This window comes from Phocoena phocoena, chromosome 13 (assembly GCF_963924675.1).
Source record: "Phocoena phocoena chromosome 13, mPhoPho1.1, whole genome shotgun sequence".
Lineage (NCBI taxonomy): Eukaryota > Metazoa > Chordata > Mammalia > Artiodactyla > Phocoenidae > Phocoena > Phocoena phocoena.
In genome coordinates, this window is record NC_089231.1 from 19,056,554 (window position 1) to 19,069,716 (window position 13,163).

Consider the following 13,163-nt stretch of genomic DNA (forward strand, 5'->3'; position numbering starts at 1 on the left):
TTAGGGTCGAAATAAATGCTGGAGAGAGAGAGAGTGAAAGAGAGAGAGAGAGTGAGAGAGAGAGAGAGAGAGAGAGAGAGAGAGAGGAGCAGAGAAAGAGAGAGGGAGAGAGAGTCTTGCTTCAAATTGCTCTCATGTTAGAGACGAAATGAGAATTTAGTGCAGGTGGCACTTTTATTTTTATTTGGGTTCACATATGACAGGCAAATCCTATACGGGATGGAAATGGACATTGCCACGTTTATGGCCAAGGTTTTCAATATAAAACAAGCAACTTTCTTCTCCTTTGTAAAACTAGTGTTTTCTAGAGAGCTTGCTGCCCTCCAAACTGAATCTTGTTCACATTATGGGGACTGTGTTGGTTTAAAATGTAGTCCTACCTAGTTCTGGCGATCTAATGAACCTGAGGAAAAAGAAAACAGTGGTTAAGGTTGGGGTGGGGGGAGAGTGATTGGTAATGTGCCTGTTTTCGTTTTAAGTTGGATGGTGATGTATTTTACTAAAATGAGCCCTTAGCATAAACTGTATATTGTATAGTGAGAGTATGAAAGATCTTTGATGAACTCTGAAGGCACAAATGTCTTCTTTTCAACAGTAATATTTCTTTGTTTCTTTTAGATGTTTTCACCTCCTGTGAGCAGTGGGAAAAATGGACCAACTTCTTTGGCGAGTGGACATTTTACTGGCTCAAGTATGTAAATTCTTTTCTTAGTGTGTAGTTAAATGTTCTTAGCTGTTTATTCACTCATGGTATATTTTTGGCTCTGTTGAAGTGTTCTGAAAAAGTCATTGAAATTTTAGCCTGTAATGATATGGTTATTTCATTATCCATTAGTGGTATAACTTAGGCAAAAACGTTATCTTTTGCAAAATTAAAAGTAGGGTTTTTAAAAAAAAAAAAAAAAAATCAAGGAAACTGTCTCAGAATTCATCACTTACTTTAAAAGCAATTTTCTGATACAATTGTAATCAAACACGTGAAGATAAGGCAGTGTTAACATGGGGGAATAAATTAATGTTTCCTTATTTGAAAATAGAGGGAAAAATCTAACTTTCATGAAAAGGGCAAATCCCTTGTAAATAATATCAATTTTATTGGGTACTATGTATAATTAACCCTTTTAAAGAAATGAGCACTTAATTTTGCAGATGAATGCTGTGTAGTAAACCATAGCTGTAAATAGAGAGACTCCTGCTAATCTGAGAGCGAAATGTGAATTCATTTATATTTAAAATATCCTTTTTGGTGCTTTAGCTTTTTTTTTTTTAAAGAATTTACTTGTGCAATGAATTTTTCTATATTTAAAGTTGCAAATTTGGAAGGACTTTTACATTTTATAAATGAAAGGTCTTTGGCTGATGCTTTCAAAAGACGTTAGCGCTATTCACAAAGGAATCTGTGTGTGCAGTGATTATCTGGTATCTAAGGAGGAGTTTTAATAGGGGACTCTCTGAAGGTCTCTTATTAAAAGTGAAAACTGAAAATATGCTATTTGTTTAAAACGTATTTTTTTTTGTCTAGTGAATTTCATATCAGAAGGAGGCATACATTGCTCTCCTTTAGGTTCAAGGCTTAAATCCATTTATGCTTGTTAAACAGCTGTAGTATTTTAGGAGTTCTGGCAGTGGTACATAACAGGACATTAGACAGAGTCCTGTTCTTAAGTCAGACTGGTAAATGTTGACATCGTGTAGCTGTGAGATACCAGTGGAATTGTCTGTTAGCTATTGAAGATAATTTCACATCTCTTAATATTCATTTGGTGTTGTAGCGGTGAAAGAAATCTGTTCATCTTTGTGACTTGTATAATTGGTATTTTTTAAATAAAATTAATGGCATTTAAAAGTTGCTCATTTCCAAATAAGTTACTTCTCCTTTTGCTGACCCCCATAAGTCTAAGGGATTTTTTATCTCTATAACTTGATTTGTGAAATATGAGATGCCTCCTATAGTTACATTTTATCTTTTATTTTGGGGGGTCCACTTTGATTAAAAGGGCTACTGACCATATGTTTGTGTTTTACTGTCCTGGACCCTGTTATAATTTTCATTTGGGACTTAAAATTTTTTTTGTTGTTGTATTCGTATTGTATCTTCCAAATTTCTTTATCGTGTTCTCTATACAACTTTGAAGGAAAGATGAGTACAAGTATCTCTTGTAGGCAGATCAGTTTTTCATGTTAGACAGTATCAAAACAGTTGCTAACTTTATCTCTGACAGTAACTTCATGATTTTCCTTAAGAAAATGTATATTCAGTTGAAATCTGAAAGTAGATTATGTCAGAAAGGCTCAGAGATAGACTGCTTTCAGAGTCAGTGCAAAAATACTCCTTTGTACTTTGTAAAAATTGACACATTTGGAATAATTAAGTATATCAGCTTAGTTATAGTTTAATAAAGTAAGGTGATTTAGAAGCATGAAATTGTGTTACATTTAAAAAGATAACTGTGCATCTGGTCCCTTTTCTATGTTCACATTTAAATGAAGTCCTTGCTATGATGTTTAAGTGTTTACAGAGTGTAGGGTGAATAAGTATGAATATGTATTAATGCATTTTGGTAAATGATCATATACTGAAACTTACACAGTTCTTAAGACAGTATATCTGTATACGTAAACCTAGACAGAGGCTTCATCCTTAGTGAGACGTGTTGTGATATTTCCAGTGAATATGCTGTGATTATTTTTAAGGTGTTAAACTTTAAGTGACGTTGTACCAGAGGTGTAGTTTTCAGGCCCAAATGTTTACTTGTAAAGGTAAAAAGTGTAGTGCCGATTTTGTTCTCGCTGCTGGGTTGAAAATGCAGGGTATTCATCCAGTGCAGTATGATGGGGACTATAATAGTACAGATTGGAGTGTTGATTTTTCTCATCTGTCCAAGACACAGTTAGGTGGCTTTGTTTCCACTCAGTAACAAAGATAAGTCCCTTTTAAAGCATAACAAATTAAAAAAAAAAAAAAATGAGGAAAACTGCATTTTGCTCCTGGAAGGATGAACTGGGAAACTTTGGACTGAGAAATGATTTTCTAAATGTACATCAGGTTAATATCCATTGTCCCAAGGGTGCTCAGATGTCACTTCCATGGGTAGCTTTGAAACTTGGGTCCAGAGAAAAAAGATCCAAAGTATAAGTGAACTGTTCATATTGGAAAAACCAGCTCTGTTTTTTCAGAGTGAGGCATGGTAATGTTTCATGCTTAAAGTTCTCAGTAGCTGTGGATTCCATTCATATAGGACGCTCCTTCGTGATTTGCAATGTGAGAATTAAAAAAAGTGTGGCCATATTGCCTTTAATCTTTCATTTCACAAACATGGTTTTTCCTACCACCTTAAGAAATGGTGAGGCTGCTAGGGAGAATGGAATGTAACCTGAGCTACAGCCTGACATTCCCAGGGAGCATTTTTCACATGAAAGGCTTTTGTCAACCCAGGAAAGGACCAGCAGTTTTTGTTTGATGTTTGCAGGTGTTCAGCAGAAAGCACTAAAACAATTCAGCCATGATAGTTCAGAGCTTGGATGACCTTAACGGGGAGAACTGGTGGGTTCTGGAATTATTTTTAAGAAATATTTGAAACCTGTATGGTGACTTATATAAAGGGATTTCAGATCCATTATATCATTGATCTTAAAACTAGCTAAAAGCATCCACATGCCTGGATGATTGGAAAATTATTCTCATTAAAAAGTAGGACGGCAAAGTTACCAGAAGAAAAAAAAATTCACCTAGAGTCTATAATTTATTGATGAACAGGGGTTTAATTTTCTAATATAACAAAACTACAGTTTCTTTGGTTACCTTTGAGTCTTTTATGAGCAAAAGATAAACATACTAGCTTTGGCATCTTTTACAAAGTAGTTTTAAAGTTGGGGCTCTACAATTATCCATACTCAACAACAGTCCTGGTCACATCTGTTACATGTATTTACAGTTAGTCTGTGACGGATCCTACATCTTCCTCCCTTAGTTTAAAAGTTGAGCCTTTTCCCCCGTAACTGTTTAGTTTTACTTAGGTGTTCAGCATTTGTTAAAGGTGCCAAATGGATGGGTGTTTTAACAATTAAGAGCAGCAGTAAAACACACCACATCCCTGTCATGGTCATTTTTGGAAGAGAAAAAACATTTCTTGACATTCACACAAGTTATTTCACTGATACCCACATGACACCCAAATGACACATCAGTTTGGTAAATTTAGTAAGAAAAAATAAATCGCTCCAATGGGTAGTTCTGTATCACAGAGAAAATTCAAATGGTCAGCATTCTGAATTAATATCCATCCGTACAGTTTGAGTTCATGATTATGGCGTGAAAACACAAATGGTCTCCCTTAAAGGTATTTGTGGAGTACACTTACTTAATTGTGTGTGTGTGTGTGTTTTAAACAGCCTTACTATTACAGTGCAGTTCATAGTGGTTGTATGGCTTTTGTAAAATGCGGAATAATTTAACAGGTTACAAAATAAGCAAAGTGGCATTAAACCCATTCTGTTAGAATCATAGAATTTGGGGGGATCGAACCCCTTAGAAAGAGACAGCCCAGTGCCTTCATTGTACAAAGAAAACTGAGGCCCAAGTTAAGAGGTTCTAAACTATGCCTTTATTTGCTAATCTAAGAAGCAAGTTTTGATTTGCTAATTTTGTATGGCCCTGCAAATCCTTTTATTGGAGTAATATTGGTTTCACTGCTATGTTTTTCTAAATTTGTATTTTGCATAATAGGGTATCAGGATTTGTGTGCTGATCTTTGTGCCTACAAATTCTTCTAAGTGCACATGTGCCCTTTGAATGCCTTTTAAGGTTTGGAGCTGAATTTTGGATTGTTGATCATTCTCTTTTGCCTGATCTGGCCTGTGACTATTTGCAAGATGTTAGGTTGAATAACAGGGGTGGATGGGCATGACACTGACAGAATTAAAGTGCTTCTTACTATGCCAAGTGGTGTGCTATGCACTTTATATTCTTGTATTTTTTAAATCCTCACAAGAACCCAGTGAGATGCCAGGATTACCATGCTCAATTTATAAATGAGGAAACTGAGATTCAGAGATGGTAAACTACTTACCCTCAAGGCAGCCAGAATGAATCAGGTTCTAAACCAAGGTCTGCCTGGTCTGCCTAGCTCAGTGTCTTTTGAGACACACACACACACACACACACACACACACACACACGAGTCAGATACAGCTTATTATTTCAATATCTTATAGGCTTAAGGATATATTATTGAGGCTTGGTGTGCAATACTGTTCCTGATCTTTACAGTAGATAAACATTTTTTAAAAATATGTTTAAGATAATGGTATAAACCATGTCCATTATTTTTCCTGCTTTCTTATCCAAACTAGGCTTCTAGTTTATGTTGGATTTCAATGTGACTTAGTATCTCTCTCATATTTTTATTATTCTTTTAGCAAGGAAAATATAGTAGGTAGTTTCAAAGTTGTGTTTTGGTTCTATTGTAAATGGACAGTCTGCTTGGGTACCAGTGAAAGTATTTTGTTTTCAATTATTTTAATGTACCTAGTCAAACCAAAAGTTGAGGTAACCAAGCTTGCTCTGTTAATATCTAAAAAAAAAAAAAGGTTTTGTATCCTTTAACTGTAAAAAAAAGTTTTGCAGTTCCTTGTTAGATCTTTGAAACTTAATATTCAAGAAAAACCCTGAATTCTATCTGCATCACTAAAATAAGCAGTTTTGAAGTTTTGATATGTCTATTACCAGACATGTGCTTAAAATGTTACGTTTTCTAAATTCAGAAGGAAGAAGCAGTACTCTATTTGACATTGACTTAAGTAAATAAAATGCATTAAACAAGCGTAGGGATCCAAGATCTGTTGAGCCTGAAATGCATAACATTTTTGACAGCATCAGCAAATTATCTTTACCCTACTATTGTAATGAGGAAATCACTTAAATAACAGATGAACAGCTAAGTCACATAAACATATATAATAGAACTATGTAATGAAAGTTTATGCTGTTAATTGCTCGAATCTGTCTTAAATGCTTAGAATCATGGAGCAGTAAAGACTGTCATATAAACAGTTTTGTTTTGAGCTTCAAATTATTCCTTTTTGCTTTCATCTGCTATGATAAACAAAGTTAATTTTGGAAGCTTTACAGATCAAACATTTACTCCTAATGGTAAACTACATTTTATATTGAAAGTTTGCAGCCTCGTCCAAGGCAGAGAGTTGAGTCCTGGTGGCCCCAGGCTGCAACGTTTAGTATTATGATGCTTTTTAGATCTGTTCCCATAAGCCAAGATAACAGATCTGAAGTTGTCTAATAAGGAACATGGTGTGTTTTGAAATGTTCTTCAGTTTACAAGTCTTGAACCAAAATGTTCTTGGCCAAACCTTTAGACCTTATACCTATATGTTGGGTAAGTCAGATTTTGCACAAAGCATCTAAATGAAGCTAGGTAGGAACAGAAAAAAAAATCCCTTCCTTCCTTATTTTTTGTCTTTTATGAGCTATTTTTTTATGACCAGGTGTTCTTCCAAGTTAATTAGATGGTTCTGAGTATTAGAGAAAGTAAAGCAAAGCACATCAAAGTTATTTTTTTTAAGGTTTTATTTATTTTTGTCACTGGTTTATTACTCTGAATAAAGTTTTCAAAATTGACCGCCAAGTTTATAAGCTTACACATGGGTTATCCATTTTCTAAATCTGTGATCCCACTTAGACTCAGCAGTGATGTAGGCACATGAGGTTTAGGTGGGTAATTTTCAACCATATGTCTCTTAATGCTTATGAGAGATGTAAGAGAAATAACAGTTTAATCTTTAGAGAAGATTGGTTGACACTTTCTGTAAGTTTTACATATATATTTATATATATATTTTTAATCAGGCTCAAAGGCATAGCAAAAGTGTTGAAAAAGGTTGTCATATTTGCTTTCATTTCAACAATAAGTAAAGGCCCAGTTAATCAGCATATCAGATAGCCAGGTGTGTTTAGAATCAGTTTATACGGAGGAACTTCAGGGCTGTAAGAAAGTATTCTATTTAAAGGTGCAGCCACTCGATTGTTCAAATGGCTGCTTTTGTACTTTTGTGTGACAATTAACATTTAATGAATGACTTTCTAAACTGCCATTGGTGGTAATTATTATATGCGGTTTATTAACTGCAATCCATTGTTGGATGTGCCTGTATTGATCTGTTTTGCAAACAACCCTTCACACGTTCAGCAGTATTTGTACATTACTTTTTAAAGAACCTATTTCGTTTGCTGACATTGATATTGCCCCTAAAATTTTTAGCTGACAAATGCCTCTTCGATCAGAGTGATGTCTTAATTAAATTAAAAATTCATTGTCTTTTCAGCTATAAAAATTTTGCCCTTCTTTCCTCAGGGAATCCCAAAGAAACTACACAAGATTGCCTTTCAAGTAAAGGATTTATAGAAATTTAGACTTACCAGGAGACTTTAGAGATGTTCTATGCTTTTTTTTTGGTTAAAGAGCTAAGGTTTGGGAGGGTTAAGTGTCTTTTGCCCAAATCATACAGTTGGTTATGGGCTATAATAGGACACAAATACAGATGTCCTGACCTGCTGCTCAGGGACCCCATGCTGCTTTTAATTAAGGTTTGGACTCAATCCGTTGGTACCAACTGTATGTTTCTTTAGAGGAGGAAAACTTGTATAATCTTCCATTTCTGAAAAATAATAAAAGTTCAGATCGTGAGAGATGGACAACGTAATCCAGCTCACTTGTCATCACGTGCTCTAATTTGGCTAAGGCAGTTGACGAATAACTGTTAAAATGTATTGTGTTATTAAAAATAACAAAGTAAGACCCCTGATTAAATATCAGGGCTGTAATTTAATCTTGGGGGTTCTGGTGCTGTTCATAAACCATTTGGTTTTTTTCTGTAACAGATGACGTCAAAATACAGCTTGATTGAATTATGACCCTGGGTTACAGGAGCACCTGCTTGTGCCTCTTGACTTCATAGCATGTCAGCATTTCCATTACGAATTTTTTTTTTCTCTGACATTTTTAAGTTCAAATAGTTAAACGAGACTGGTGATTGGCATAGAAACTTTCAGCCTCCCGGGAAAAGACTATTTTCCCAATAAAACAGAGAAGGTGGTGACAAAGCCCCATTACGGAATACCTTTTAGAATGTTCTTCCTTGCTTTAATCTTCCATTAATTTAAACATTCCCTTTTGGGGTACTTAGATGAATTGCAAGGCATCCAAATGGAAGGTTTTTTATCTAAAATCTCCCAAGCCAAGACTTAACTACAGGGCATTTCGAGGACTTTTAAACTAGGGAAAGACCTACCTTCTGTGAAGGAAGATATTGAAATGATAGCTCTGGACACTCCAGTTTTCATCTTGTGTAAAATGCTGAAGAGCAAGATGAAAAACATGCACATTTGCATATCTTGTCAGTAATTACTTTTATATCCACTTAAGATGAGTAAAAATTGATAATGAATGGTTTAGAAAGGTCTATTTATTTATATCATTATCTGGAGACTCACAGCATAGCTTCAGTTTAGCCCCTCGGGTTTTAATATGTAGCCATTGGAGATGGGATGTTGGTTGTGTCTATCTAGCCAGTTATTTTTTAATCTACCTACCATAATTCTTATTGATGGTTCATCTAATATATATTTTTAGTACATGCTATGTACACATCCCCTGTGTTAACAATTATAGGACTCAGAGGGCTTTGTGGGAGCAAGGTCCTGCCCTGAGAGGGCATGTATTTTGACAGGAAAGAATAGAAATGTACATGTTTAATTAATACTCAGTGTCCAGAAGACAAGTGTCATTAGCATGGTGGGAGTTTAGGTAAAGAAAAACTTATTTCTTGCTGGGGGAACTTAATAATGAAGGTTTCATGGGCAAATTGACTCTGATTCTTGAAAGAGGAGGAGTATTTTGACATGGGGGCATTGGGACGGAGCCTTTTATATCAAGATCACTGTGAACCAGGCACAGAGGAAGGCCATTGCAAAGGGTGGATGAAAGAGAGCAGGTTCCTCAGCTTGGCAGTGGACTCAGTTATGGTCTAGGCACCTCAGTCACCTCCAGGCACACATTCCTGTCTTGGGTGCCTTTTTTTTTTTTTTTTTTCCTTTTCTGGTTTTGGGATTTCCCTTTGAGATAATCCAGTTCCTTCCCCAAATATATGTTTTTAATGGTAGTGGCAGGGTGGAAATCAAGATTTAGGTGTTCCCAGTTCCAGACTCTTCCTATTGTATCATTCAGCAGTGGAAATTTTAAGCTAATTTGGAGAAAATGATTTATTTAACTGAATTCTGGCAATCTAGATTCTCTTGCCATGTTTGCCGTTAAATAGCTGTTTCATATTGACAAAGTGAATATAATGTGTCATACTGACATCACACATAGGAAAAATACGTAAATACCACCCTTTCCTTGAGTATTGGTTAGTTCACATTACAGTGTCTTTCCCTCTGTGACCTCCTACCGTTTCAGTGATTCCAGTTTCCAGTTGAAGCCAACAATTCAAGTTCTAGTTGGAATTGACATAGGAAGAATTTATTAATGAATGTTTGCTACAGAATAGAAACAAGATTTTTTTCGACAAAGGGAATATTCTAGACCCCTTTACCCATTTTTTTTTTTAAATGTGAGTTTCGAACCTGTGTCTTCCCCAAACTTTTTCTTCACTTTCGAACATAAAGGATTCATGTTGGGAATATTTTGCAACGTTTCACCTTTAAACTCAGAGAGAAAACATTTTGGTCATCAGTTGGTAATCACGTTTCAAGATTTAATCTACAATTTCATACATAACCCAGTTTTGCAATTTTGAAAAGGAAGGCCACACAATGTCAATTTCAATCCTTGTTCAAATAATCATTATTTGTTGGGTGCCTTCTAGAACTTCATTGTCTAACTGGTATCCCAAACCATGGAATGCTTTTCTGTTCTTTTGTTGGCACTGATTCTTCATTTAGTTTCTTTTAGCTGCAAAGGTTGATTTTCTTTTGACATCTAATTTCCCCCTGATTTTGTTGACCTCTTATTATTCTTCAATTTATCTTTTTAGTCCACATGGAACTATTTCTTTTTTACATGGGTGTACATTTTGTAGTGTCCCACTTTAATCCCTAGTAATTTTGGTAGAGTTGGATAAAGTGAGAAATACTCCATAATTACTTTAAGCAATTAATTTTACTTAAAAAATTCGTTATTGTTGATGAAGGCTTGATTGTTTAAAGAATGTTGAAAGCTTCAGAAAAGTGAAAGGGATGAATGTACATAGTGGTGTTTTTTTTCATTGTGAATATGTTTCACCGGAATAACGAGAATTATTAAGAATTATTAACTTTCATGTACTCACCTGTTCATTCATTCATTTAGTAAATGTTTTTTGAGAGTCCAGATTCAAATTGCAGTGCTAGGTATTATGGTGATATAAAGAAGAAAAAATTTCAAGGCCAGCATTGCAGTTGGCATAGGATACTGCTGTCATTGGGTACAGGCTCTACATTGATTCAGTAAGACAGTGCTTTTCGAATAAGTGATGTCAAAGTGTGGAAGTAGACTTCTTCCAAAGATGCTTTTTAAATATAACTATAGACTTTACAGTTTTAGCTGAAACATTGAAATCCTGTGTGTATACTTCTACATGAGTATAAAGGAGAGAGAATGGGCTTGAATGATTATGGAATTTGGACCTTGAAGAGTATTGTTATGATGTACTCTCAAATTTGGTACCAAAGACTTTTTGGGAGGCAATGACAATTATGCCCCATATGTTTTTGTTGGGTTTTTTTGGGGGGGATCAGAAATTAAAATATCAGATTTGTAGATAGTGCCCATTTACTTCAAGGGCACTAGATATTTTTGTTGTTGTTCCTACACTTGAATATTTTTAATATTTATTTAAAAATTCGTATGCAGGAAGTTATTCATTTACTTTCAGAATTTTGTATTGAGCATCCACCACGTATCAGGTAGTATGCTGGGTGCTAGAAATAAAGTGATGAACACAACAGACGCAGTTCTGCATTGGCTAAATGTAGGAGACATACATTCACTGAATAACCAACCAGAGAAATGTCAGCCTCTACGTTGAGAGGTGTGAGGGGTTAGATGAGTTTGCAGTAGGGTATCTGACCACACAGTCAGGAGAACCTTCCCTGAAGCTGGCACACCTGACTGAGGGAGGGGGAGGGAAGTGGGCTGGGGGTCAGCAGGGCATGGTGTTTGGGGAGGGGCTAGAGCTTGGTTAGAGCTGAGGCTGGGGAGAGGGAAGGTAGGGGCCAGATCATGCCAGGCTGAGAGGCAGGGAGACTGTGCAGTTTCCTCCCACCAGATTTGTGCCTGGGAACACTCTGACTGCAGCCTGGAAAACACAGCTCAAGGGTAGTCAGGGTGGGTGGCCCGAACCAGCAGTGAGACTTCTGCAGAAACGCAGCTGAGAGATGGGGTTGCTGGGGGAGTTTTCACAGTGGCATTTGCATATGTGTGTGTGTGTGTGTGTGTATGTGTGTGTGTGTGAGAGAGAGAGAGAGAGAAAGAGAAACTTTCTATAACTTGAATACTTGAAAATTGACTATATTTTATATCTTCTAACAGTAACCCGAGACCTTGTTCAGCTACTGTGTGCTGTCGACTGCCTGTTTTGCACCCAAATGCCACAGAAGTGCTTTTTATTTTCTGAGAAAAGTGGAAGATTGATTTTGCAATTCTGTTGTGAGAGGGTGCAGAGGTGGGAGTGGGAGAAAGAGGCAAAAGGGACTCTGCTTTCTTATTTAATGGTCTTCAGTAATTACGCACTATTTAGGCTTCCTCTAGCTTATATTCTAATTACCAGTAAACATTCTGGTGGTTCAGTTCAACCTGTGGAATTGAGTCCATCACACACCTGGGATCAGGTATCAGCACATCCCCATGCTGTTGCTGAGCATCTTTGGTGAACTTTAGGAAGGTGGTAGGATTTGTACGATATTCCGTCTGAGATGGAAACGCTGTTTACCTGATTCTCTTTTGTCTGAGGTGGCATGGGGGAAAGTTATGTGGTAACTGTTGATTAGCCACAAAATAAAGTTTTTCACTTTGACACCTCCCAGTGAGTAGCCCTGCTTCACCTTTCACTCTGACCATCTAGCTCCTTCTCTGCCCCACTCCCTCCATTTTCTCACGAATCTTATGGTTTACTCTTGGGAGTCCCCTCTCAACCCACTATGTTTGTTAGTCCATTTTGGTTAGGAAAACTGTCACCATTCTTGGTGGTATACTTACTGTTCAAGTTGAAGAGAAAAAGAGGTTTTTTCCCTCCTCTCTTCCTTGCCATCTTTGCTTCGGCCAGCTAGTTAGAGCATTGGGGGAATGCCATGGGTATGGGCTGGATCCTGATAGCCACGCCAGTTAGTGATTCTTGGCCCCGTGACCCAAGAGCTCTGCGTGTGCTTCATCAGAAGGGTGCTGAAAGGAGCGAGGTCTAGAACCGTCTCTGCTGAGCTGAAAACCCCTTAGCACACGTGCCTTGTGCTGGTGAGTTAGTAGGTGATGCTGATGCAAGTGGACAGCATCCACGTGTTGTTCCTGCCTCCTGGAGAACTCCTTCAGCATCCAGGCGTGCACTGGTAACTCTCCGTTAAAAAAATCAAACGAAATGAAGTTACCTTCCTTCTGGGGTGCGGAGGGCACGCAGGGTGCTTCCACAGTTATCTGTGGTGCTTTATTTTTTTGGAAAGAAAAAAATGGTAGAATGTTATGGTTGACACCTCAGTGCTCGAAATATTTCATAATAGAAACAAAACAAAAGCGTGACAAACCAAACACATACTCTCCCTCTCATTCACACTCCCTACTGACTGGTCCTCTTTCTTGGGCTCCTTTGTAACAAGAGTTTTGTTGACTGTTGGCTACACTGGTGGCTTCTGTATCCCTTCCTTCCATATACTTTTTATAAGTCTCACCCCAACCATATATTCCAAAACATATCTTGTGATGTTTTATACCTACAAAATAATACATGTAGCATATATGAATTATGAAGCTAAATGATGGAGTGAAGACCAAGGGACCCACCACTCACTGTCAAAACTAGAGCATCCTCAGAACCATCTGGGTTTCTTCCTTATCCGCATTCCCTCGTCTTTCTTGCCAGAGGTAAATATTCTCTTTTTTCTTTCTTTTTTTTCCACTTGACGG

General features: G+C 36.9%; 1 protein-coding gene across 12 annotated transcripts in view; it reads left to right on the forward strand.

Moving 5' to 3' along the window:
• TCF4 (transcription factor 4) overlaps positions 1 to 13,163 on the forward strand; it is a 354,769-nt gene that overhangs the window by 2,561 nt on the left and 339,045 nt on the right. For 10 of the 12 annotated variants that reach the window (XM_065889300.1, XM_065889291.1, XM_065889292.1 and 7 more), the window contains exon 2: positions 619 to 691. In XM_065889300.1, the coding sequence (XP_065745372.1) occupies positions 619 to 691 (73 nt within the window). Of the gene's footprint in view, positions 1 to 39; positions 166 to 617; positions 692 to 13,163 lie in introns of those variants that run through there. The other 2 variants (XM_065889301.1, XM_065889302.1) reach the window with 2 other exon arrangements.